Source organism: Gallinula chloropus (genome assembly GCF_964237585.1).
Source record: "Gallinula chloropus genome assembly, chromosome: 24".
NCBI lineage: Eukaryota > Metazoa > Chordata > Aves > Gruiformes > Rallidae > Gallinula > Gallinula chloropus.
In genome coordinates this window covers 874,349-900,991 of record NC_140109.1, presented here as the reverse complement: position 1 = coordinate 900,991, position 26,643 = coordinate 874,349, and the positions used below count along the sequence as shown (strand labels likewise).

Here is a 26,643-nt window from a genome sequence, read left to right as displayed (position 1 = left end):
CAGGGTCCGTGCTGCTGTGCACCCTCACCTTCCTCTGCGTCTCCATTGCTGAGCCTCTGCTGGTCCCAAACTGGGCTTCAGGAAGGGAATGAAAGGAGCATAAGTCAAGCAGTTGCCTCCCAAAGTGATACCAGCTCTGGAGGCATCAGAGAGGCTTTGTAGTGAGACTCAACGTGAGGATCACTGAAGTCACTAGCCAGTGGAGAGGGCTGTGGTCAGCACATCATGCAGAGCAGGCAGAGCAGGGAGGAGGAGTAGGTGCTGGGAGGCACAGGGCACCGACAGCGCCGGGTCCCCGAGTGCTGAGCCCACTGACACATACTCCTCAATGCCTCCTGGCTTCAAGCACACATGGGAAACTTGTTGATGTGGATGACACCGTTCATTCCTGGCTGGTTTTGTTTTGTTTGGTTTGTTTCTTGCTGCAGCTGCCTTTGGAGCAATAAATAGCTGTAGATCTTGCTTGTGGTCTGTGCAGAGTAGTTAATATTTAATCAGAGGTCTGAAGCTGGGTTTGTTTGGTTGGCAAAACACAAAAATTGCTTCTTCTGTTTTTAGAGCTAGGCAGATAGGACCAGAGTTTCTGAAAAGCTCAGGGTCAGCTTTTAATTAATCAATTATTTTAAGATTGCAGCACGCCTGGTCAGTGACAGACAGGTTTTCCGAACACCACAGCTCCTGGCAAACCACTGTACTGAATGCCAAAGCATCTGAAAGGACTGGCACCCAGCATGCCCCTGGTGAGAAGCAGTATTTATAGGAAAGGTCCTGCTGACACATGCTAGCAAGGTGTTATCTGCATCCATTGCTTCGTCTCCTTTTCCTTCTTGTGGTTTTCCTTCAGGTCTGCTCACATGGCTGGATTCAGCTCCCCAGGATACAGGTAGGAGGTGAGAGGGATATCCTTCCTGCAGCAGGATTTAGATTTCTTAGGAAGCCTTCCCTCTGGCTTTGTTGGTATTAGGGATCCAGGGCCTTTACAACTATTAGTGTAGAAACCCTGCTGCGAACTCCTAAGGGAGAAGGGTTAAGCTTTGATTCGCCCATTAGCAATGCGCCGCCTACAGAAACGTTTCCAGCAGGTATGTACGGCTGGAGTCCATGGCCAGGCTATCTGGAGCACTGCTCCACTTTTCTCCTTCTGACTCCTTCAGGCCAAGGCAGAAGAGGCACACAAGCTTTTGAGAGGGCTGTTGCCAAACTGGAGGGTTGGCAGCTATTATCATTTAGAAAGGAGCATCCAGGAATGCCCCTTGGCCAAAGCTCTGGACCTACTGGAGTACCAGAGGCAGGGTACCCTAGAAATGTGCCATTGTCCTTCCTCACCTCAAGGTGCACGGTCTCTTTCCAGAGAGAGATGAGCCCTGCCCTTACTCAGAGCCAGCCAGATCCCGCAGCACTGTGTTAGCAGAGAGCTCAATCCGAGCTTGAAGGATCCTGTTGCAGCTCCCGAGTTGGATCCCAGTTGCCCCCATTTGCAGCATTTCCATGTTGACTTGGGATTGCTGTGGTAATCTGGCAATCCATGGGGCGCTCTGGTATATTCGGCAGTGCCAGGTCATGGGATTATTATCCCTTGCGACTCAGCAGGGCAACAGCCAAGGTTTAGCCAGCTGGTGTTTTCATTGTTGTAAGGAGGGCATGGCTTATCTGTGAGGAGGACCAAGCACCAGCATGTCAGCTCCGCAGCCTGATGATCAGAACATCATGCCTGCTAAAACCCAGCAGTCAGGTCACAGAGTCCAGCAGCCCACACCCAGGGGCCAGTGCCCTGTCAGGTCTTCTTTCTGAGGGTGCAAGCCCACGGTGGACAGTTACGCAAAGGATAAAGACCTTGGTTCTGACCCTGCTGATAAAAAACACGCTCTGCTGGGGCTGTAGCACAGGGCTGACTGAAGAGTAGCTACCTTTGTGAGCTGCCTGAGGGACAGATCTTTTCCAGTCTCACCTTGTGCTGCCACATTCGTCAGCGTACACGTGATGCTCAGTGCGGGATCCAGCCCGCAGCCCTTTCTGCACAAGCGCAGGGGGATGAGAGGGTTGCAAGATGGGGTTAAAATGCTCTGCCAAGGCATCCTTTGTTCTGGGCAGGCTGCTGAGGTTTGGAAATGGGAGTGCTAAGAAGTGAACACCACAAAATATATACGTCCGCACTTTATGATGCTGATTTTCAGTTTCAACAGCTGTTCCATTTGGAACGGATGAACATGCACTCTGGCTTAGTAGGAGTCAATTAAAAATAAACCGAGGGAGCAGGATTGGTGTTGGAGCCCAGCGACTCTCATTGGACATAAAAGTTGCATCCTTTCAAGCCCGGATTTTCGCTCCAATTTGCCACGGGCGGCAGGATCTCACTCGGCGCTCTCATTAGCATAGAAATGCTGTTGCTTGCTCTAAATTCCTGGCCCCATCGCTTTGTTCCTGCTCATGGCAGGAGCAGGGATAAAACCGCCCCCAGCCCCTCCGACCCCTCCCTCTGCGCACCAGGGCCGGTGCACAGCTGGGCCAGGAATGGCTGGTCCACCGCCCCGATGCTCTTTGTGCGAGAGGCCGGATCCAGGGGCGGGGGATTGCCTTCGCCTCCCGCCGTGTGACACTGCTGACCGGAGCAGGGAGGGAGGCTCTGGTGCCTGGCTACCCGGGAGGATTAGACAGCAGACAGCAGACATCTGCAGGGAGCGGGGAGGGGGCAGGGAAGGGCTGCTGCTGCTGCTGTCTTTCCTTGCTGCTTTTTTACTTCATTTGCCCAGAATACGGCCATCGGTTGTGGCCATCCTTGGGGGTTTCTCCCCAAATTGAGGAGGGAAGAAGACTGGCTTAGCCCTACATCTGCATTGGTGAACATCCTGCTGTCGCAGGGAGCACAGGGGAGGCAGGCTTTCACCAGGGCATGTGGTTATAGGAAGGACTCTTGTGATGTCCCGGCTCTTATTCCTGGTGTGACCACATGGTTTTTTGGCAAGAAACCTCATGTCCTTCTGTCTCTGCTTTTGCCAGCAAGAAATTGCAAGTGAGGTAGGGAAGGGGATGTGAAATGGGGCGTGTGGCTTCCTCACTGGAAAAGACCTGATGGCACAGGGGGAGGATCTAGCTTGCTCCCCTTCCTGTTACTGCTCCCCTCGAGCTCCCCTCTTTGCTGGGATGGGAAACGGGCAGGTCCCCGCAGCATCAGACTGCCAGTGCTTCCTCCCCTGCAACAAATACATCTGGGTTACCACTGCTTCTGGCTCATAGGCCAGCTGTTCAGGAGGGCAGGAAGGGGTGGGAGGGAGAAGAGGCCAAGCATCGCTTACAGAGGCTGGATTGAGCATTGGGCCAAAATGCATCATCTTTAAGTGATGAGTCAGAAATCTGATCCAGGGGCAGTGTCACTTGTCACCGAGGGGCAGCTTGCAAAGGGAGGAGGAAGGCAAGTGCTTGCTAAGGAATTCGGGCAAGAAGCAGTACTGCCAGGAAGGCACTGGAGGAGGAGGAGATAGGTTCAGCTGATGTTGCACTTTGTGGCTTGTCATTTGGGCTGTCTGGGGTAAGACCCGTGTAGGCAGGCAGCGCTTCGTAAGCCATTTCTGAAAAGAAATGAAGCGGGGCAGGCAGCCCCTTTAGCAAACAGAGCGCAGGGTCTCCTGAACAAGTGCTTCGAGCTGGGTAAATGGCTGAACGAGCAGAGCCCTCTCTGTAGTCCAGGTCAGGGAGGCAGGCATGATCTCACTGGGGAAAGCATCCTGCCAGACCCTGCTTTGACATCGAGTGGGAATATAGAGCTAATCACCCAGGCTCCTTTGTGTCCAAGGAAATAAACAGGCACTTGGAGGTGAAGATTCATCCAGCCCAATGTAGATTTCTTATGCACACTGGGTGAATTATGCAGTAGAAATTTCTCTTCATTGACTCCGCAGTTAGTGCAGACAGCCAGCAAAGATGAAGATGTCTGCACTGTGCAGCATGAGCTGTGTTTTTCCATGGGGGGGGGCTGCTTGTTGTGCAGGCAGAGTTCCTACTCCTCTCACCTTTCTCTCACTGCAACTTTAGGAGCCATTTCAGTAGCCTGGCATCATTTTCTGGTGATGCTAAACAGCTTTGCTGCTGGGGAAAGATGGCCCCTTTCTTGGAGCCTCCTTCTCCCCTTCCTTGCCTCTCTCAGTCATTCCTCACGACATTTTTTAGTAGTGTGTTTGTGTGACAGGATGAGAAAACACAGGAATGGGAAATTAAATCTGGAGAATAAATGAGAGATTTATTAATTTATTAATATGACAGAACTAATTACTGTCTCCCCAGGATTCATCTCCTTGCCTGGGTTACTGCATGCCAGTGACTCGGTCCCAAGAGATGCATTAGTGCAACAGCAGGGCTGAGAAAAGCCTCCTGAGGGGAATGAAGAGCAAAACACACAGCCTGGGCAGGCAGGGCATAGTGGCATCCCAGCACTCAGGCTGGGTGTGCACAGGAACCTGAGGATAAGGCAGAGTGGGAACGCTGGGACAGATGCTAAACCATCGCCTCCCTTTCAGCTGCTTGTGCTCACTGGGGGTAATTCTTCTGGTTCAAAGCAGTGGTGTTGCAGAGGCCAACTCAAGCCAAGCGATCTGGCTGCAAACTGCTGTCCACGCTGCAGGAGTACACACCATTCATCTGAAGGAGGGGTTGACTTTGAAAGCTGAAGTCTCCCAAGGGCATCTGGCAACAGCTTCTGTGGTACTTGGAGCTGCTGGGAGGCCTTGCACTCCTCCTTGCACTTCTGCTCCTGTTAGCGTGTTATTTAACACGAGTATGGGCAGAATCCTGCAGTCCCACGGGATGCCAGAACGTGGTGATGAATCCCCTGGCTTCAGCTCCTGGCATTGTCAATGAAAAAGCCATTTGTCCTCAATGTGTGCATTGAAAAAGTCTTGGTTCATTTTATTCTTCATCACCTTAAGCATACAGACGCCTGGGACTCTATTTAAAATCTATCTGGAAAGCAGTTCAAAGGTTTCACAGTGTCTTGGGGAGGCTTCTTGGGTGTGTGTTGAGTCGGTGGCTTTTCTGCATCCCTCAAGATCTTTAGCTCTATTTCTGCTTCTTTCTAAAACCCCAGCTGCAGCGGATTGAGATCCATTCTCGAACAAGCACACTGCATACCTGGGCCTGATCCTCAGCAGGCAGCAGCAAGCAAGGACAGCATGGGCTCTTTGCTGAGTTGTGCCGAGAAACTACTCTTGTGGTGCCTCCAGTTGCTGGATGTCTTTGCCTTCGTGTTTATTCAGCGCGGGTGTTTCAAGGCGAGGATGGCAGGGACAAGTTTCTGCAGCGAGCCGGGGTCAAGCGAGCCTCCCGAGCTCTCCCCTTCCCACACACCTGGCTCCCTGGGCACCACTGTTGGGCTCTGCTGCTCTACATTGGTCAGGTTGCTTGTTTCTGGCAGAGCAGAACAATGCTGTCATGTGCAGAGGAGCCAGGAGGGCAGAACAAAAGGCAGCGTGGGGGGTGGGAGGAAAGAAGAAGGAGGAGACGATGTAAGTCAGGTGCATTTGTGTGTGTTTGTGGGCCTGTTGTTCTGCTTCCCCTTCCTCCTGGGCAGGCAGAGCTGAGAGACGGAGGGGGAGCTTCGCAGCCAGCTCTTTGCCGGCTGCCCTTGACACACGAGAGGGAAATCACCATGCTGGCAGGGACCCCAAGGCAAGCAGTTCCAGCACAGCTTGCCTCCCCCACACGCCATCCCCCAGGAGAAGGCATGGATGCTGCCAGCAGGCCCTGGCACCACAGCTACGCTGAGCAGCTCCAATGAGAACCCCAGGCTTTCCGTGGTGCAATACAGCCCTGGCTGAGAGAGCACTGAAGCTGGGGACCCTGCCTCTGGAAGGCGAGCCCTGGCTCCTGGGAACAGCTGGAGGGGAGCTGGAGCTCTGCTTCTCAGTACGTCAGAGCTAAGCTGCAGCACAGGCTGGGGTTAGCAAACACAGATCACCCCCTTGCTTGGCTGAGGGTCCTCTCTGCATGTGGTCCTGTGGGGTGAGAGGCTGTCCGGGCTCCCCGGGGGCTTTGCCTGCGGGCAGTGGTACAGAGGAAGGTGCTGTGCCTCCCTCCTGCTGGGCTCCAGCCCAAGGCAGCTCCTGCACAAATGAGGTCAGGCCAGGAGCACTGGTCCTGCTCTCCTGCTCTCCTGGCTGCTCCGCATTGGGCTGTATCTCTATGAAGGTTTCTCATTCACGGGCTGGGCTTCTCTTTTGGCTGCTTTGTTTACAGGGGAAGAAATGACACAATCAGGCAGCCTGATCTTTGTGTTGGGAAGGGAGGAGAGGATTGATTCGGATCTTCACTGCTGCTGCAATCAGCTTAGCCGTTCCCAGGATCAGGGTCTGTAGAGATCACTGTTGGTAGGGAGACCAAGGCCCTGCTCTGCCTGCAAGGAGGGGAGTTTCTGTGCAAGCACGACCGACCCCGGTGTCACACCGCCGCTGTAGCCAGATTGCTTTCCCAGTCTTCCCTTCTCCCCACTGCAAGGCCACGTTTCTCAAGGCCCATCACTGTGGACAGACACAAAACAGCCTGTGACATCCTTCCCTCCTGTTCTCTGGGCATGTGTTCTGGCTTGCTCCTTGTCCCATGTTTCTGGGTGACACCCCTTCCTGGCTCTCTGCCTCGCACAGCGTTCTTCTTTGCTCAGTTGTGCTATGGTTGGAGGGGGACCTGTGCCTGCCAGCACCTTAATGCTGATGAGCTGCCGTGGTAGCCACAGCCGAATGTGGGACGGAGAAGGTGGGTAGGGAGTGAGCGTGGGAGAAAAGGGCCTGAGCATGAAATATTCCAAGCGGGGAAAATTGGCATGTTTGCTAATGCTACAAAGAAGGAGGCAGCCTTTTCTCAAGCCCCAGGGCAGATAGGTAGGCAATAAAGGAGAAAAAAAACCCACTAGAAATGAGAGCTGCCAAGCTGGCGGCCCAAGCAAGCTGAAACCTGCCTGGTGAGGAGGCTTGTTCCAGAGTGGGAAGGGGCAGATTCCCAGTCAGGACTGGCTCTTCACAGTCCCTTTCTCATGATAATGGAGCCCAGGGTTTCCAGGAAGCATGGGGCTTCCATTATTTGGAATGGAACTTTCCCCCCCAACCCTTAACCTTGACTTCAGGCTTCTCCGGGCTTGAGGAAGCCTGTGAACCCAGTTCATGCCCAGTTTGAAATACAAGCCTGGTCTAAAAGCAGGCTCATGCTAGTACCATGCCAGGACCCTTCACTTGTGCTCAGCCATGGAGAACCTGCCAGAATAGGATTGAGAGGGGAAACCTTGTTGGTGGGCCTGGCTGTGAGAGCTGGGTTTTCCCTCTGCAGACCTGACTATCCCCCCACCCGCAGGCTGCACTGCTTCACATGCTGTATTTGCATCTGCCCCTGAGTCTCACACCGCAGCGGCTGCATTTTTCCTGCCCACCTCTGCTGAGGCTGGAGAAGGTGAGGGCAGAGGTTTTTCTGCTGTGAGCCGTCCCTTGTCCTTGAGGCTGGGAGCCAGAGTACATTCCCCAACAAGTCAGCACAGACCCCCTCCCCTGACATGCACACCTCTCCCTGCTTTGCACATCCCTGTGTTTATGACCGTCCTTGTCTGATCTGTCCCAAGCAACAGGGACTGATCCCGTGGCCCTTCTGCTTTCCTGCTGATGTTTCTTAACTAAAGCTGCATTTCTGAGGCAAGTCGGAGCAGGCAGCCCAGTTTCTGGTTGGACAGGCTTTTTTGTGCTCTGGGAGAAATGGAGGGGTTGGCTGCAGGCCTCGGCTGGGATGGGAGTTGCAGGGTTGTGGCCTGGGAGAGAAGATGTGTTGCAACTTGCTGCCCCTTTCTCCCTCTCTCCCCGGTTCCCTCTCAGCGTTTTGAACTTTGGAAATGTCTGCCTGCAGAAAGGGGTGTGAAATGGTGCCAGAGGGAAGCAAAGGAGGAAGAAGGGGAACAGCAGAAACAGGTGACTCTGTCTTATGGGAGTAAACCTGCTGGAGTCTGAGCACTGGGCACCTGCTGAGGCTGTACAGGTTGAAGGCATAGGCAAGACCAGCCATCCTCCATAAGTCAGTGCTTCAGGCTCTGGAATTACATGGCTTGTAGTCTCCTGTCCCCCTGGGGAATGCAGCCCATTCTGCTCTGGTAGCTCAGGCAGGGCCATGTGAATTCAGGGACATTCTCTGAGCTCCCAAGCCCCACACAGGGCTGTATCTCTGCCTTTGGGGTTGAGGCTCCAGTGATGGAAGCTTGCTTCCCCCTTGCCTCGTGGCTGTACCTGAGGAGAGCTCTGTGCAACTTCAACCCATTTCATAGACAGCTGGACACTGGATGGAGAGTTTGTAAGAAAGGCAGAGGAGCATCATGGGTCACCTTGAACAGTCGGCAGAGGGACCTGGTTTCCCTCCATTCTAGAAATCATCCATGAGACAGGGTGGTGCTTACATATAATGAGAAGGAACAGCATCACTTCCCTTTCCTAATTTCTCTCTATTCTATTCAGTTCCTTCTCCGTTTTAAGCGTTTGGAGGTTTTACCCCAGCCCTTTCTCTTTACATCCCTCTCCTCTCTCCAATATCCTTTTGTCTTGCTCTGTTTCAGCCCCCTTCCTGTGTGTCTGGTGGATGCCTCTGCTCAGACACAACAGCTGCTGAAGGGTAAGACTGGAACTACTCTAGATGCAATCTCTATTTTGCTCAAGGATCATTAATTACCTTGATGATTAAATACAATTAAAGATTCATAAGACCTTTCTGATATCAGAGCCTTTAGCAAGGGCAGCTTTTAAGGAACCTTCACCAACAGTAAAACAAAAGGAGATAGACCAGTAAATCAGGGAATCCCAATTAAAATCCATGCTTAGCTCATTAACCTAATTACACATTGTGTCGTGCTAGCCTCAGCTCCACTGAGGGGGAAGAGAGGGAGCAGTGGGGGCAGGCTAGTTACCCATGTGCTAACTGTACTAGGTTGTTTATGTTAGATCTCTATTGTCTCTCTGGCTGAGAAAATGGCCTTTGTGGGGGATTCCTGGCTGGGCTGTGGAAGTTCAGTAGCATTTGTGCCGAGCCCTGAAAGGCAGTGTGTAATACAGCATGTATTTCCTCTTCCCCAAAACGTCCTTTCCACGGGCATCCTGCCCATAACCCACTTGTCAGGTGGCAGCTCCAGTGCCAGGCAGGAACCTTCTCACACGCAATGCACCCTCATCCCTTGCCCTTCAGGGGGCACTGGTAATGGTGGTGGCTGGAGGAGAGGTCCTGAATGGGCTGATAACGGAGATGGGGTCTCTGACAAAGGGGAGAAGGGAAGGGAGCAGTGCTGAGCATGGAGAATGAATCATGAGCACGCTGCAGAGGCAAGGCTGCAGCATGCCAGACCTACGACTTGTGGGCTGCTCTGCAGGGACTCATCTGCTCCTGTTCTCTGCCGTGGCACCAGACTTCCCTGTCCTTCCTCTCCCTCCCCTTTCTCACAGCAGGGACACCCGGAGGGCTCCCCTTCGCCCGTCCTGAGTTCTGGGTCCGAGACCCTGCTCCTGAAGCCTGGCAGAGCAGGCAGAGCTCCCCCCAGGAGCTTACACCACTTACTGGGGCAGGAGGAAGGAGGCATGGTGTCTCCTCTGTCCCGTGGAGCAGAATCCAGGTGACTGGTGGATTTGTGGTCTGAGGGCTGGACCCTGCGGTGTGCAGCTGCGCTCGGCGTGCTCCGCTGCCTACGTGCCTGTGTTCAAAGGGACGGGGAGGAGGCAGCAGGCCCCGGCTTGTCCTGCCCCTAACCAGTCGAATTTGGAAAAGCAAGTCAGAGCTCAGAGAGGTCAGGGTGTGGCTTCCCACAAGGGAAGTGGGAGCACATCGGGGACCCCGAGTCCCGTGGGACCAGGAGTTTCCTAGTACGTGGAAACGCAGAGAGAAGGGGAGGAGGCAGGTGGCCATGGAGGCAGGCTGCTCTCAGCAGAGCAGCTCCACGTGGAGTCTGTGCTGCAGAGCTGTCGTCAGCTGGAGGGGCACAGGTTCACCCTGGGGAGCATCACTGGATTCCCTGCATCGGCAGAGTGCTTGGGAAAGGGAGCAAGGGGAGAGCAGAGAGGGCAGTTGGGCATGTGCAGGAGATTCAGTGGAGACACAGCACAGCTTGCCAAGCAGTATGTCACGTATGGAAGGTTTGATTTCCTGACAAGGAGCACTGCCATAGCCTCAGGTGACTTCACACAGGGCCAGGGCGACCCAGCTGGCAGGCAAATGGGCATCCCTGTATTGGGAAGAGCTGCAGTTCAGCACTGGCTCCCATCGTAGTCTCTTGGGCAAGATCTGTTCCTTCCTGCCCCTCTGCCCACATGGTTTTGGGCAGGAAACATCCTGGAGGACACGCTGGTCTTTTGAAGCTCAAGGACTCTGAGAAAGCAGGATCTACCTCCCTGCAGTGAGAGGGATGGAAAAGCAACAACTTCAAACCCTGCTGATGCCATGGCTCCTGGGATTTTGCAGGGCACGTTGTAATCCAGGTGGGAGGTTTGCAGTTGCACTGCTCTGCGATCACAGGCATTGCCCCAAACCAAACAAGGGACTCTAGGGTGCAGGAAAGAAGTTATCCCCATTGCCATAAAACCATAGGCCAGCTCTCACTGAAGAATTTAATCTAGCAGAAGATCAGCAGGCAGCCTTCCTGAGACATCCCAGCCCCACTGGGACAGCAGGGCTTGCTTTACACATTGACCATTCTTTGGCTGGTGCTCTGCTTCCAGGTAATTAAAATGGCTTAACCCTGCAGCCCAAACAGCTGCCTGCAGATAACGTGTCTTTATGCCCAAGGGACCCTTACCTCATTGTCTGCTCCAGAGAACCCCTTAACTGTGAGGCATGTGTGGAGGATGAGGATTTCATTACACAGAGAGAGAGAGTGAAGGCAGAAACTCCAAATACCTTTTTCTGGGATCAGTCAGGGGAGCAGAAGGAAAGAAGGCATGGAAGAAAAGAAGAAAACAGATCCTAGGGAAGTGAAAGAGTAGAGGATTTGTAGATCCTACAGTGAGAGAATTTGGAGGCTGTTTCTCAGTTATGCCAAGTATACCTGGAGTATTCCCAGAGCAAACAGTGCAATTACTTCAGATTCACACTCTGCCAGTGAGTTGTCAGGCCTGAGGTTCAGACTCCCTTTGGTCCTGTGCAGACTTGAATATAAGCTGTTATGCTTTCCTAAGGGGTACAGAAGCTCTGAGAGAAAATACTTTTCTGAGGACAACTGTAAACTTCCTCTTCCTCTTGGGCTTCCTGTTGCTTCCCTGTCCCAATTTCCTTTACTTGAGGAGAACAAAAAAAATCCCAGTCCTTTTCTTAGTGCTTGTTGAGCTCGTAGTCCACAGGGTTGAAAACTGCCTTGGGGACAAGATTGGGTTGGCCTTTCAGGTTGCCTTCAGCCCTGCAAGAGGCAGTTACTGTCTGTTTCAGGGGTGTGATTTCTTCCTGATGCGATGTCTCCTGAGGAAGGTGTGTCTCTCCCCTAAAAGAGGCTTCCTCATTTTTTAGGCCACATCAATCCTTATCCTCTTGTGCTCTGTTTCCTCCATCTCACTGCCCATGTTTTGCTGGGTCTGGACACACAGTGACTTCAAGAATAGAACCCCATCACCTTTTCATTCTTGCTTGGGTGATTCCAGCGTGGGCTGCCCTGCTTGCCACACAACTCACCTGTTGAGAGTTCAAATCCAAAGACCTGTTTCCTCTGACTGTCACAGATTTGATGCTGTGGCAGCGTCAGAAATGGGAGGCTGTCAAGCCAGGAGGCTTTCTAGAGCTAGGAAGAAACTCAGCTTTTGTTTTAACTAATGATTCTTTCCAATACTGTTTTCCAGGGCCTGAGCTTACTTAGGAGCAAGTTAATCTCTTTCTGTGTGGCACTGTGCTGCGTCAGGAGCACATCTCCTGCTCTGCTGTGTTTACTCAAGGCGACAACATCCCTTAAAGCTGGTGTTGTATCTGCCCACCTTTGCCTCCTTTCAGAGTTCCTACAGACAAGGCTGTGTTGCCAGACACAGCCCCTGAGACCTCTACTCTTAACTGAAGATTGACCCTTTGAACTCTCTAACCCCCACACTAATAGGAGTTAATGACATTTATCTACATACTTATCTTTCTTTTCCACTGCCTACTCTGTTACTCCCCACACTGGAGTATCTGGGTACCCTAATGGCTTGTGGCATCCAGATGACAATAAGTCTTTTTCCATGATAGGAGAATTACTGTTCAGACAAATTAAGAAGCTACCTTTGATCTTTTTTTTCCCCACTTTCTTTTTCCTTTCCTTCTGTGCATTCATTCAGTACCCATGTAGTTATTTCTGGAGGTCTTTCTCCACTGCTATTCTGGTCATTTTTTACAAAATTGGAGAAGGAACTTTTTGTCCTCTTTTCTCTGGCTGTTAGCTATTTATATCCTTCCATCCATCTTCTTAGGTAGTCAAGTATCCAGCTGTGTTATATCTGTCACCTTGGTACCTAAGCAACAAGTTGAAGATGTTTCTTAACAGCTGTTAGCTCAAGCAATGGCTGCTCTAAAGCAGGGGTGGCAGTGAAGTGACACTCGAGCTGCTGTGCAGCTTGTGAGCAATTCAAGCCCAGCTGCTATGCCCAGAGGTGGTGCAGCACCTAGGGGAGCCCTCACCAGGCTTGTCACATCCTTCTGTGGAACATCAGGAACCCCGGGGGAGGTGTTCTTGTCTCCCAGGGATTCATTCTGCATAGCCCCTCCTTCCCTTGCTCCTTCATTTGTGTGATGGTGCTCAGCTGTTCTGGGACCTGACAGATAGGTCAAGAAACTCCATCATATCTGACCTGTGAATCTCCCTGCTTCTGGCTCGAGAAGCATTTCCCCCATCCTCAGGCACTTCTGTGATGGGGGATAAGGGCAGCTTCTGTGGGAGCCCTGCTGTGGTACTGGGGAGCATCCCTGCAGGGAAGGCAGCAAACGATGCTGATGCTGTGCGAGGCAGCCGGGCGCTGTGGTGATGGAGCTGGGTGCTGGGTGACATTGGGGCACCGCTGCGCACAGCTCGCAGCACGTCCAAGAGCAGCTGCTGTGTGCTGTAGCCAAGCACTCGCTGACTATGCAGCCAGGTGCTGAGAGATCTTGCCCGGTTGTTTTCAGCTTTCCAAGGGGAAAATATAAAAGTTCAGCTGTGAACCCGTAGGACCCTTTCTTGTCTCCATTTTTCCACTCACCAGGGGAGCTGGCTGGTGGATTTTGGGTAAAGTTTGTCTTCAAAAATGTGCAGCGCTCTGCAGGAACTGTGTCCATACTGTTGCATCTGCTAAAATATGTCATAGTCTGCTCTGTGTTCTCTCTCCTCCTTCCCCCCCACCCCAGTCTGAGAAGAACACGAGTTTCTCTTAAATAGCCTTCCGTGTAGTTGTTAGCAAGTGGGAAGCCACAAACAGCAGACGGAGGAGGAGGTGGTGGGCACAGCAGGCAGGTGGAGGGTGGGAGCAAATCCGTCTGTCGGGAAGGAGGCAGAGACGGGGAGTCCAAAGGGGCTGGTGCTGGAGCGGCCCCGTCCCGGGCAACATCACGCGGCAGTGCGGGCTGGCCCCAGCCCCGGGGAACTTCTCACCCAGGGATGGGGTGGGATGAGACTCCTTCAGAATGAATCCAGATGGGCTGGAGCTCAGAGTGGGCTGCAGAAAATGAAGGTGGGGAGATTGACAGGCAGGCGGGAGGTGCTTTTTCTTTGGGGGTGAGAGCTGCTGGGAAGGTCGGCTGTGGGGATGACTAAAGCACCCAACGGGCTGGCGAATGGAGCTGTTGGGACTTACAGAGCGAGTTTTCCTTCTGCTTTCAAACAAAGTGACATTTGAAAATTGCTGCAGAAATGAAATTTCAAAAGAAAATTTTGGGCTGGCTTAATCCTGAATGCCCCACCAAAGCGTGTTCTGTTCTGCCTCAGTTCTGGTCAGCGTCTTACCGAGGACCCTTTAAAAGAAACGAGAGCCCAGAAGGAGAAGTGAGAAAAATTAAAACCACAAAAGAGGAAACATTCTGTTCCAAGGTCAGCACAGGCTCTTTCAGCCTTATCAAGGGCACTTTTTAATTATTTTTTTCAACATCCAGTGGATAGCTTTGGCTTGGACTAAATGGCACTTTCTATGAGAAAAACACTATTTTCCACTAGCTCTAGCTTTTCTTTCACATTCTTCCCATTCTTGTGGCATCTCCATCAGCCCCTGGTTTCAACTGGGACGAAGCACACACAAGTCCCGAAAGAGCAGTTGACCTCATGGTCTTTGAAGACCAGAATGACTCACTGGAGCTCTCCCCAGTGACAGAGAGGAAAATACCTCTGCCCCACTGAGCAGCCTGCTGTTCCTGTCCACATAGCCAGCCTTCAGAACCCAGCGTGATTCTACATAAGAGGGAAACAGAGGGAGCCTGGTGCTGCTGCAGTTTCAACAGAAGTTAATGAAATAACTATGAAAGTCAATGAAATATGTCAATTAAGACCAACTGGGCTACTTAACCCTCAGTGTTGGGGCCTAGTTTCTCCAGCATGAGACTGGAAGTGGGATGTTGACTCTCAGCTTGCTCCATCATGTTGACCAATAATACATCTTTATGGAGAAATGATTGGGTTTTGGTTCTGGCTTCTCTCTCATGAATCTGGACTTTGGGAACAGTTACGTTTAAAGCAAATACGTGACTCAAGCCTGCCATTGGGATTTAGGCACTCCCAGACTGGGGCAAAAAGTAAAACATGCCAAGAGAGCTCCCAAAGGGCAGCACCCTGGTGTAGACGCTTGTGTTGCGTTCAGACCCGAGGTGACACATGGCTGAAAGGCCTCCTGGGATGTGTATGAAGGAACATCTTCGTACCTGGGCATAAGAGGCCCAGTGAGTCACTCAGCACAGCATCTCATTCCACCTCCTGAGTGACATTTCTCATCAAATTCCCTTGAGTGTTCTATCACAACCCAGCTCTTCCCTGGGGCTGCCTGGAAGCACAAAGCCACCTTGTCTGAGGAGGAGATAATAAGGAATGGAGAAGCCCTTAGTTTCTGTTCCTGGAAGTTTGCTTGCTTCCCCCATTGCGCTACAAAAGTCCCCTGTTACCCCTGCTTGCCTCACCAGAAAGAGCAAGCTTTGCTCTCATTGAGAGGCGTCCAGCAGGAAATGCTCTGTGGTCCCTATTTTGTGAACTCCTCCCTTCAGGAAGGGTCATCTCCTTTGTGTAGAAGTCCCTCTGAACTGCTCCTGACGTGCCCTCTGCTCTGGGCTCTATACTATCTGTCTTTACAGTGCAGCGAGCCCTTGCTGGCTGCCCTCACTGCTGTGGGCAGGCAAGAGGGGATATGACCATGTTGATCTCCCTTTCCATCCCCAGAAAAGCAAAGCCATCGCCAGAGGAGGCAGGGAGCATGACCCCCTGTGGGAGGCCTCCGGGCCAGGCACTGACCCTCACTCTCTGCCTTCCTCCCCCCTTCAGATGCTCACCAGCACAGGCTGCCTCTAATGGGTGGTCTTGTCACTTGTTTACAGTGCTGAGCCTTACAAGCTCAAGAGGCTCCTCTAAGCCCCCACCTGTGCAGCCGTTTGGAAGCTGAGACAGTCTGGATGGAGGCTGTGACCTTAATAGATATGAGAGCTACATCTCCATCCAGCATGGAGTCGACCTCTCTGCCAGCTGCCCTCTGCTCAACCCCACCAACTGCCATGAGGTCTGGAGTCAAAGGGACTCCCGTGCACCCAGATCTGACCTATTCAGGTCTCTCTCCTCACAGAGGTGTCATTGGTGCTGAGATGGCCAGGAGGATGGCAGCAGCCCCTGATCTGGTCAGCAAGAGGGATGAAGCAAACCAAGAGTGCATGTCTGCTCCTTGGGGCAGTGGGGACTGGAATTGTGGATCTGGCTCTGCTCAGAGGTTGAATGGGATGCTCACCATCAGCCTCAACGTCTCACATATTTTCTGGCATAAATTTCGTTGCAGCCAGTTTGCTCATTGTTGAGAAGAACATGAACCGCGTTTTGGGAACCTTTAGTCTAGCTGTTGAGGTGGATAATGTTTAGGTGGTTTGCTTCCAGGCTCTGTCAATAGAATAGGTTTTCCACTTCATCTCCCTATGCTGGTTTCCTCAGCCATGAAAATGAGGGTGACCTTTTCTATTTGCCTGAAAGGTGGGTGGGACTGTGAGTCCTCACCACAAATGCCTCCATACCTGCTTCCTTAGGTGAGAATTGTCATCACAATATGCAGATACCCACATCTAAACCAAGCCATTCAAGTGAGATTGCCACTGATTGCCTGAGTGGCCTTGGGCACATCTCTTTGTCATTCACCACTTCTGATTTCCCCATCCCTGAAAGCAGGGGTAATAATACTTTCCTGCCTCTCAGGGTGTTGGAGGATTAAGTAGTTGCTGCTTGAAAAGCCTTTTGAAGATGCAGAGCTTTCCCATAAATATGCAGAAGTACTCCCACAGATGGGGCCTGGGGAGGACTGAAGCTTGATGTCCTTTACTCTGAGCTGTGGAGATCATAAGTCCAGGATGTGGTGAAATTTGGAAAATTAGTTCTCTGAACAGGGACTGGATGATAAGAAGCTGAGCAGCAGCAGGCTGGAAATCAGCACTGAGTTTTGGTTGTATGTACATGCTGTTCTTCATGGCTTGTTGTTTGTGGGCAGGAATCCTTAAACAACCCAGATGGAAGTCGGGAGGCCCAAGTCTCTTCCCCTTTCCTTGAGGAATCTCTCTAGGGCAAGGTAAAACACGTATTACAGAACAATCCCAGGCAGTCAGCCTGTAAAGGGTGTCTGCCCCTTGCATCTGCTGGGTGCCACGTTGGCATTCGTGATGTTGTGCCTAGTTGTCAGCTCTGATGCTCCACCAGCCACCAGAACATGCATCACATTTTTCTGGTCACCCAAAAATAATTAATTAATTGTTTCTGCCTTCCAACAAATGACAGTGGAAGGGAGCATGGCATTCTCACTTGCAGTAGTAGACGACTACTAACTTAAGGGCTGTCTGACTGAAGGACACAGTGAAATACCAGCCATGTGTTGCATACCGAATGGCAGGAGGAAAGCTGTGGCTGGCCAGCATGCATTTAAACTGCAGGAAAGTAGGAGTTTTGATCTTCTCCACAAAAATTACAGGCCTGGCCAGTACCAGCATGGTTTGGCAGGCGTGTGGTTTTCACCACGTCTTGGACAGAAGACCAGAGTGCTGTGTATGCTTTGGTGATTTCCTGTGACCTGGCATCTACCCCCCTGATAAAAGAGGCTTGATTTGAGCTAGGACAGAGAGAATCAGGGGGTGGTGAGGCTGGTGGGGGCAGCCAAATTAGGACTGCCAGCTATTAACCCCGGAGGTGAAGTCACGCCTGAGTCAGCAGAGTTTCGGCTTTGTCGCGTTCCCATTGTGAAGGCGAGTGAGTCATCGCTGGCCGAGCCCTGAGAGCTCCCAGGTTTCCTTCTCCAGGCAGCCCAGGGAGGGAAGAGAGGATCTGATGTTCTCTCTTTCTGTGCCATCAAGTTTATTTTTGTTTTTATTGAATCTCTTCAGTCTCAAGTTCCTTCATTTCGGAAATGAGACTCTCTATGGGTTACTATCTTGATCCCCTCTTCACAGCTCTTCATTAAATGCCTCCTCCTTAGCACCTGGAGAGCTCTAATAGTGAGAATATTTAGCCCTGAACTGGGGCTCCTTGAGCAACATCCAAGGTAACGCAGAAGTCCAAGAACAGCAGAGAAAATACTTTATGAAGACTGAGCCCATCAAGATAAGGTCTCAGGACAGTCTCAGCTTAATTAGCTTTCCTCTGCTCCATGCTTCAGTTTCTTTCCCCTCCTCCACACTTGATTTTCCAGCTGTACTGTTCTTTTCTGCCCTCGCTTCCCCACCCAACCACCAAATAAGCATTGGCTCTGAACACGGTCCCCTTTCTCCATCCTCCCTCTTGTTTACAAGTCAGAGTTGGTAAGCAAGAAGACCCTGGCTTCTTCCTTGCTGGCAGGCATCAAGATGACTCTTGACAGAAGGGTCTTCAGTTTGTTGTTGTTTGTCCAGCCTTGGCGTAGTCTGGCCAGCTGCCTGGTTTGCCTAGTGCCAAATTCTGATCCTGGGCATAGTCACAGCTGCCTTCCAGAGGAAGTAGTGGCTGGGGATGGGAACAGGCAAGTTGGTGGTCTGGGATGTGGTAGTGATGTTGGAGACACACAAGAGGGGTGGGAAGATTTGTAGAGCTAAAATAGAGGGAGGGCAAGGCAAAGAAACAAGCACTGTGCACCAGGTGGAGAGGAAATCCACTCCCAGTTTATGGAGGGGCTGAAGGGAGATAAGACTTTGCTGTAAGTTGCGCAAGGCCACAGGATCTGAGAGTCTTCTGAAGCCAGGCACTGGGCAGGGATGATGAGTAAGAGCTCACAGTGGGAAAAGAGCTGAGGAAGGAGCTGGAGTAACGTCCAGTTTAAAAGGCCTGGAGGGACACGCCGCATCGAAGGTGGGCCAAGCCCTGAGCACTGGTGCACGTCAGGTAGAGGCAAAGGGCAGTCTGGGTTGCTGCTCAGGTGTGTGGGAACTGGCAGCTCTTGCAGAAGGATTAGCTGACATGCTTGTGGGGCGAGGCTGGGCAACAGGAGCTGGCTCCTCCGCAGACTGAGGAACCTTTGTGCTTTGTTGCTGAGCATGGGGTTTCACAGCTTTATTGCAGGAAAGGCCTTTCCCAGTGCTGTGTCAGCTCTTTCAGCAGCAGCCCTGCTCTGCCAGCCTTCCTGGTTTTGCCATGGGGCACATTCCCCTCCCCTTGGCTTGGGGGGCAGTGGGGGGTGTTGAGGCAAAGCAGCTGTGTGAACGCTGGGAAAGGTACAGCAAGGAGTAAAAGCTGGGAGCAGAGGGAGGCATGGTTGTTCTCTTCCCATTCCTCTGGTTTGCAGCCATTTTCCTAGAGAACTGGAAGGCTGGCTGCAGCTGAGGCTGTCTGCAGGGCTGAACCACAGACAGCAAGAACCAGTGGTCTAGTCTGGTGTTCGTCTCCGCTTTTTGCTGTCTGTTTGATCTCTGGCTGGTCTAACCCTGGTGTCTGCTTTCATCTACTTTTATGAAGAACACCTAGGACAAACATGGCTTTGCCTGTGTTTAGGGCCTTTGTGTAAATCCTGGTAGCAGCTCAGTGAATAGACTTCCCGAACCTTAACAGAGAACAAGAGGAGCATCAATGGCTCGGGCCCTTTGGGAAAGATCTCTCATTCAAGTGGATCCTGAGGCTGCTTTGTGCTCTATTTATCTAAAGAGAAAATACTGCATAGGCAGGAGAAGACAACCCTGCTTTATCCCAAAGGCATATCCACTCTCCTGTCCAGCAGACAGCCAATGAAGGGCTGACTAGAGGCCTCGCTCAATACAAGCCATTGACTGGTCCTTAGATAATAACATCTCTGCTGCTGCTACTATGTGCTGGTTCTGGATATGAACCAGTGACCTAGAGTAAAAGGCCCTGTGTTTCCCAGTCGTGAGCCAAAGCCAAGCATGTTCTTTCTTTTTTGAGAGGGATTTGGGAGGGAGCCAGGTGGGCAGTTGTATGCTCTGCCATTTCCCGTCAGCTCCCCAGAGAGCTCCCAGCTCTCAGCTGGGAGAAGGGATGCTTGGGCTTGCAGTTTCTCTTGCTGTGCCCCCACCCAATCGCAGTGTTATCTCAAGGCCTCTCACTTTCATGTGCAGCCACGTCACCTGGAGCTATAATCTCACTCTCATCGCTTCCTCTCATCTTCTTTCTAAGGCCCCCTCCCCCTGTGTTGGAAACTCCATCTTCCTCTTCTAATTCCTCTGACGTTCGAGCTCCACTCTTCAGTGGGGCAGAACAGACCCAAGTGCACGACAGAGAGACCTCCAGTGAAAGGCTGCTGCTGCAGGAAGTGCATGTTGGTGACTCACTGGAGACCACTCCTGCACTGCAAGCCATTGACTAAACTGGGCGAGGCAGGCACAGTGCTTGGAAGGGTAGCAGAGTACTGATTTGAATGCCTGGCAATCAATACGAAGTCTCTCTGGGAAGAGGAAAGGTATTAACCCCAACAGCTTGCTCACTCACCAGCTCAAACCTTTGGTTCTTGACACCAGAAATTCCCTTGCTGGGATTTAGGCATCTTTCTCATTTCCCACTCTTCCTGAGAAACTTGTGGCATTCCTTTGGGTAGTTGCATCTGGTTGTGTTCTGCCCCACAAGGGCTGAATTTCAGACCTTGATTTCCACTTAATAATGGGGAAGATTTGAGAAATTTATTCAGAAATGCCAGAAGAAAAAGTGTACAGATGCCACAGCTAGAAAGCTTTTTCCATCCCATTTTTCCTCTAATGGAAAGTCCTTTGACACCTGTTCTGAAGTGTCTGTGAGGCACATGGGAACATGTAGAGAGGACATCATGGTCTGTAGTCAAGTGCAGTGCAAGGGGCTGTCTCAACACCGGGTGCATTGTGTAGGGTCTGTTGCAGGTTGAAGTGTGATGCATTGTTCTGTCCTCTTGTAAGCTACTGTGACCTTGTCCACATCCCCTACCACTGAGTCCTAAGCAATGCAAAAACGATTAGGACTGATGCCTCTGACGTTTGCATCAGTCATGATATTGCCAAACCTAAGGGTGGCTCATCACCCTTCTGCCAAGGGCTGTTTCAGTGCCCTTCGGGTGAGATGAGTATCAGGGAAGAGGAGGGAGGTGAGAGGCTCAGCAGAGGCACAGTTGTGCAAAGCGGCGTGGAGTTCACATGGGTCTTAACAAAGAGGCATTCATTGGAAGCTTGCTGTTGTGACAGAGCTCACTAGTGCCTGGAGATCATTTCCAGAGCTTTCTATATGGGGGAGCAAGAACCAGATTTGCAGGTGTGGGAGCCTCAGTGTAACAGCACCTCCCGGGGTTTTAGGAGAGAGGGTTTTCGAGCTGAAGAGCCACCAGCTGCCACTGGTGCTCCCTAGTCTGCTCCCTCCCCAGCACCCCTCACACCCGGGGAGTCCAGACCTTCCTTCCCAGCCCAGTGCCTGCGCCGCAGGCCACCCTGAGTTCTGCATAGTGCCCCCAAGGCCTTGCATGACCTAGTAGATATCTGGGTTTGGGATCGTGGGGAAAGGCATCAACACAAACCACTTCAGAGGCCAAGGTGGAGGAGTAGAATCTCAGAGGACTTGGCACCGACTTGTCTCTGGCACGCAGCTGGGCCCTTTTTACTGCTTTTGGTCCTCCCAAAATGTAACACCAAAATCCTTAATGAGTAAAACACAGCTCAGCAAGCTTCAGCCTATCCAGCTGATCCTTCCTTGTGTGCTGGCTGTCCCCTGGGAGGTGTCAGAGTGGCCTGGCGGGCTCTGGGAGTTCTGGCATAGGATCTGCAGCTATCAGGATGTATCCCAAGCCTTTTCTCTGCCGTACCGACCACACACATCATTCAGTGAAGTAAAAAGCCAGGGGAGCCCCAGCACTGTACATGCACACACACATCCTGCTTAGTATGTTCAAGCCTCTCCAGAGGCTGATTAGTGATGTTATTTTCTCCTCCTCTCCCAGCCTTGCACACTCATTGCCATCAATTATCTATGATTTGCCCTGATGAATTATTGAGTGTGTAACAGGGTGAGGGAAGACCTGCCATCCCATCCTTGCAAACATTCCCCAGAGCATGAAAGCAGCTACTTTGCCCCCTTTGGCTTCTGATTTAGCATGGGGAGCATGGGAAGCTGATCCACCAACTTGCAAAACCCCTTTCCTCCATCTGTACCCTCTTCCCCATCCTTCCTGTTGAGGTGTGGGTGCTGCTGCCACGGCACGAAGCAGGGCAGTGAGTGCGTTATTTCCCTGATGAGAGGCCTGGAGGAGTGGAACACAAAGAGTTTATCCTGTCTTGCAACAGAGCCCTGAGTTACTCAGTCACCTGGAAAGGAAACATGATTTCCGCACAGTGTTTGGGGTTTTTTTGGGGTAGTTTTTGTTTGTTTTTATTTTGCTACTTCTTCTGCTGGGTTTTGTTTTTCCTTTTTCCCCTGAAGCCTCTAGAAAGTTTGGAATGTGTTTTTGTTAAAGCTGCTACATGTAGAGGCCTGAATCCCAGTGTTGGCAGCATTTTGCTGTTGGCAAGCAGTCCTCAACGGGCAATGGGTTTTTTCCCTAGCCGAAAGTCTGACTCTTCACAGCTGGGCAGAAGAGGGTTCTGCAGGGGCACTTGGTTCAGGGGACAAGTTTGTCAGCACCAGAGTCTGCTTTTTGTCCAGTCTGTGGCAAGTCCAGTCTGCTCTGATGCAGGGATCCCATGGCAGGTGGACGGTAGAAGACGGAGGGTAGAACTGAGTGTTGCTACTGCCACTCATGGTCAAGAAAAATGACTTGATTTTTGAAAGGGTCATTCATTAATTTGCAGAGAAATCAGAGCATAAAGAAAGGGCATAGTGACAATGAAGTGAGGGGTTGGATTGATCTCTCTCTTGTGATCTATACCACGTTCAGGGATTGGACCTGCTGATCTCTGGACGTGGTTCTGTGATTCTCTGCCAGGTTGGTAGTGCACCTTAGGTGCCCATTCTTGGGCAGTGGTAGCCTTCAGCCCAGCATAGCCTCCTTCCTCCTTGTCCACACACCCTGCTAGGGAAACCTCCCATCTGCCCTGCAAGGGCGACTCCGGCTGTCCATCCTCTCCTCTCCGTGCTTCACTCACCTCTCGCTCTTCTGGCGCTGCCAGGAGGTGCTGGGCCACGACTTGCTGGTGTCATGAATGGGGCCTCTTTTATTGGGATGTGGAAAGCCTGGTTCAAAGGGAACCGCTGAGGCCTGTGGGGGGTCAGGGAGCTTGTGTGGGACCGCAGCCAGCGGTGCCGTCGCCCCAGCCCGGGGCAGGCGATGCTCAGGGGCACGGGCCCTTCATGAAAGAGGTGGGGACCGGTGGTGATGAATCCGCTCTCCTCCAGCCTTGGGAGAAAGAGGGAGTGCTACAGCCAGGCAGCCGTGAGATGGGCGGCAGGTTGTTCCCAGGCCCTTTGCTACGTGATTGCTTTTGCTCTCCGGCAAGCTCCCACACGCTCTGCGAGGCGCTGAAGACTTCAGAGCCAGACTGCTTGGCAAAGCTGTTGCTCACCTCCGCAGGTGTGGGCAATTCTGCAAGGGGCTTTCTCACCTCCAGGGTAGAAGGAGCAGCAGATGCTGCAAAGCATGTTGGAGACATCTTCCCCCCTTTCCCTGTCCACCCTTTTTTTTTCCCTGAAATCCCAGCGTAGCATCATCTAAACCCAGCCCTGCTCTGCACCCAGTGCCCTCATTTCATCAGGAAGGCCGTGGGGTCCCACAGGGCACAGCCCAGACTGGTGGCACTGTGTCTTCCTGCCGGACACCTTTCTCATGTAGGCCAGTGCTCTCAGTTGGCATGGAGACAGATGGTGCAACATCCCTTCCTTCTGGTTTCTGGAGGCACATGCATGGCAAAAATGTCCCTGGCTACACTGGGAGGGGAAAGGAGGAACCTTGCCAGCTCAGCTGACAGCCTCTGAGGGCTCAATGGCTTCATGCATGCAGGCACATGAGGGCACCAGTGCTTTGCTGTGGCTGTAAGCAGTGGTGGAAAACATTCCTCAGCACCCAGCCACAGTGCTAGGGTGTGGGGCAAACCAGCGCTTGGCTCAGGGAAGGGGGCAAGTTCACACAAAGCTCCAGAGACTGAGTTTCGGTCTGAACTGATGACTGTGGTCAGCTGCTGGCGTCTCCTGGCCGGGCTGGATTGTTGAGGCTTGTCCTTAGGGTCACAGGCTTGATGTGGAGGGGTGGGAGGAGGAGAGAAAGTTTGGATGAGATGTGGGGACTGAGATTGGGCTGAGTACAACAGGCACCGGGCGAGGGGGCAGCGTGGGAGTGTGCTGAGAGGACAGTAACAGTGGTGTTTGTGGGCAAGAAGACTTCTCCATGGCTGCACTGGGGTGTGTGGAACTGCAGGAAGGAAACTCTTGCTGAGGTTCACGTGCAGAAGTCACAGGGCATGTCTGCCAGGGGTCTGTGGCAGCCAAGCCTGGGGACTTCATGTCGGCCCCTCACAGGGAGCCCATTTGCCCTCTGGAGGAACAGGGCAGGCGACACATTTCAGAAATGCTCTGTCCCCTCAGTTTCTCTTGTTGTGCTTTTTTCCCCCTTTCTTGTCTTTCTCTCATGACCCTTTCATGTTCCTCCCTCTTTGTGCATTTCTTACTTCCCCTTTCTCTCCTCTCCCCTCATCACTCTCCAGAATTCACCCAGTTCAGATTCTGCCAGAAGCAGCGAGCAAAACCCGCTTTTCTTGTTCCTGCCACCTTGCTTCTCTATTGTATTTATCATATAAATACTGGCTGTATAATTACCAGAGCATTATCTCTAAACATACAGATTAGGGAAAGACACAGTGGCAGCCAAAGATTAATTTCAGGGTCGGTCTGGTGGGAGACAGTTTTTTTCTCCAGCTGTCAGGGGAGGAATCAACAGCCACCGAATAGCAGTCATGAACACCAGCCACCACTTCCCCTAAGCATCTTTATTCTGCAGAGTCAAGACAGTAGGTTCCTAAATGTGGCCGCTTCTGGGTTAAGAGAAGGCCCCAGAAACAGTCTAGATCATGCAGGTAGATGGTGTGAGGTGTATGGGCACTCTTGTGAATCTGTTCTTACCTGGGAACTGTCGCCATGCTGAGTCTTTACAGCTCATTTAATTACTGATGCATTTCCAGTAGGATTAAATGGATGCCTGAGCCTGTGTTAGCATATGTTGGGATGTGCTATGCTGATGAATATCTGTGCCTTCGTATGCCTCCAGATATGTGTGTCCTGTATATTTGCAGTACCTGATTCAGTGTCATCCAAAGGACAAAGGGAAGGGAGGTAGTATCGATCCAGCCTGGTGCCTTTTGGTGACCATGAACCCTGGGTTTGCTGCAGAGTGGTCATAGTGAAGAGTTCAGCACCAGTTGTGGGAGTGAAGGTGTTTATGGACAGGAGTGAATTTGAGGAGCTGCAGGTGGATGCCTGGTTGCAGGAGGTACTGAGTGCCTGTAGCCATCGACTGTTCCTGTGTCAGCCATGCCAAGAAGCAGCAAATGGGATAAATACAGGAGCGTGGGGCCTGATGTCCATCCAAGAACCGTTCTTCTTCTCTCTTTCTGTCTGAGAAGTACACATATATTCATGTCTTTCCATTTCATTGCAGGGCTGCAAGCTCAGACTGTCTTAGTCAATGACACAGTCTCGGGGTTCATTGGGACAGACGTGATCCTGCACTGCAGCTTCACCAACCCGCTCCCCAATGTGAAGATCACACAGGTGACGTGGCAGAAAGCCAGCAACGGCTCCAAGCAGAATGTGGCCATCTACAACCCTGCCATGGGGGTCTCCATCCTCTCTCCCTACAAAGAGCGGGTGACTTTCCAGAACCCCTCCTTCAAGGACGGCACCATCCAGCTCTCTCGGCTGGAGCTGGAGGATGAGGGGGTTTACATCTGCGAGTTCGCCACCTTCCCCACTGGCAACCGGGAAAGTCAGCTGAACCTCACTGTGCTGGGTAAGACATTGGACAAGCTTCTTAGTGTGAACTATTGCCTCCAGTTAAACAGACCCAGAGGAACCTGAGATTCATGTCCTGGGAGCGCAGGGTGAAGGCAAATTCTGGGGTGCAAATTTTACCTTTGATGATGTTTCAAGTTGACTGTAAAGAGGTGAAAAGCAGGGAACCCAGGGTAGGTGGTTCACTGAGCTATCTCAGGAACGCCTCTTCCTCTTTCCAGGCCTCAGTTTCCATACCTCATAATGCAGGAGCAGTCACAGTGACCTGTTCCCTAAGGGAGCGGTGAGTTTTAATGAGCCGGTGGCTGTCAAGTGAACAGAGAGATCCCAAGCACAAGTAGAGCTTGGCCATGGATCTTAGGACTGTTGAGTGACCCCCACCCAGGGCCTCACGTTTCATTTGCTCTCAGATTTTGGTTTCTCCTTCTAACACAGGACTGAAAGCCTATGGCAGGAAGGGACTGACTGTCCACGGTTTATCTCTGCATGTAGGGCACCTCCATTCTTTCCCCAGAGTAGGTTGCTGGCAATTTGCAGCAGCTCTGGATTCACAAGGTGTGTCACAGGCTCAGCAGTGCTAGGTGTCTCTTGGGTGGTCGCAGAGAGGGTAGCATTGCTTTTCTAACCATCTGTTTGTTCTTCCCTTCCTCCTTTTTGCCATTCCTTTGCAGCCAAGCCCACAAATCGGATGGAGGGCACGAAGCGGCCGCTGATCGCCAAGTCTGGCAGGACAGAAAAGATCTTGGTAGCTACCTGCACCTCCTCTAATGGAAAGCCCCCCAGCACTGTCACCTGGGACACCAAGCTCAAAGGGGAAGCGGAGTTTCAGGAGATCAGGAATAGCAATGGCACCATCACAGTGATCAGCCGATACCGGCTGGTGCCGAGCCGGGAAGCCCACCGGCAGCAGCTCATGTGTGTGGTCAACTACCAGCTGGACCGCTTCACAGACAGCATCACCCTCAATGTGCAGTGTAAGTGAGCCTGGACAAGGCTGGAGAGCAGCACCCTGCAGTCAGTCCCTGGGGTGGGTGATAAAGTCTGGCAGAAGAGGGTTTTCATGAAGGGAAGATGCTGGTCTGGTGGAGGGGCTGAAGTGGGGAACTGCTCTCTTTTTCTGGAGAGTAAAAACTGAAGTGATC

The 26,643-nt window shown here is 52.0% G+C and overlaps 1 protein-coding gene across 1 annotated transcript in view; it reads left to right on the top strand.

The window, feature by feature from the left end:
• The window catches only part of NECTIN1 (nectin cell adhesion molecule 1), a gene marked incomplete at both ends in the record, with an annotated part of 94,569 nt that overhangs the window by 18,580 nt on the left and 49,346 nt on the right, over nucleotides 1–26,643 (top strand). The window contains 2 exons of the mRNA XM_084275001.1: nucleotides 25,149–25,499; nucleotides 26,173–26,475. Of these exons, the coding sequence (XP_084131127.1) occupies nucleotides 25,149–25,499; nucleotides 26,173–26,475 (654 nt within the window). The remainder of the gene's footprint in view (nucleotides 1–25,148; nucleotides 25,500–26,172; nucleotides 26,476–26,643) is intronic.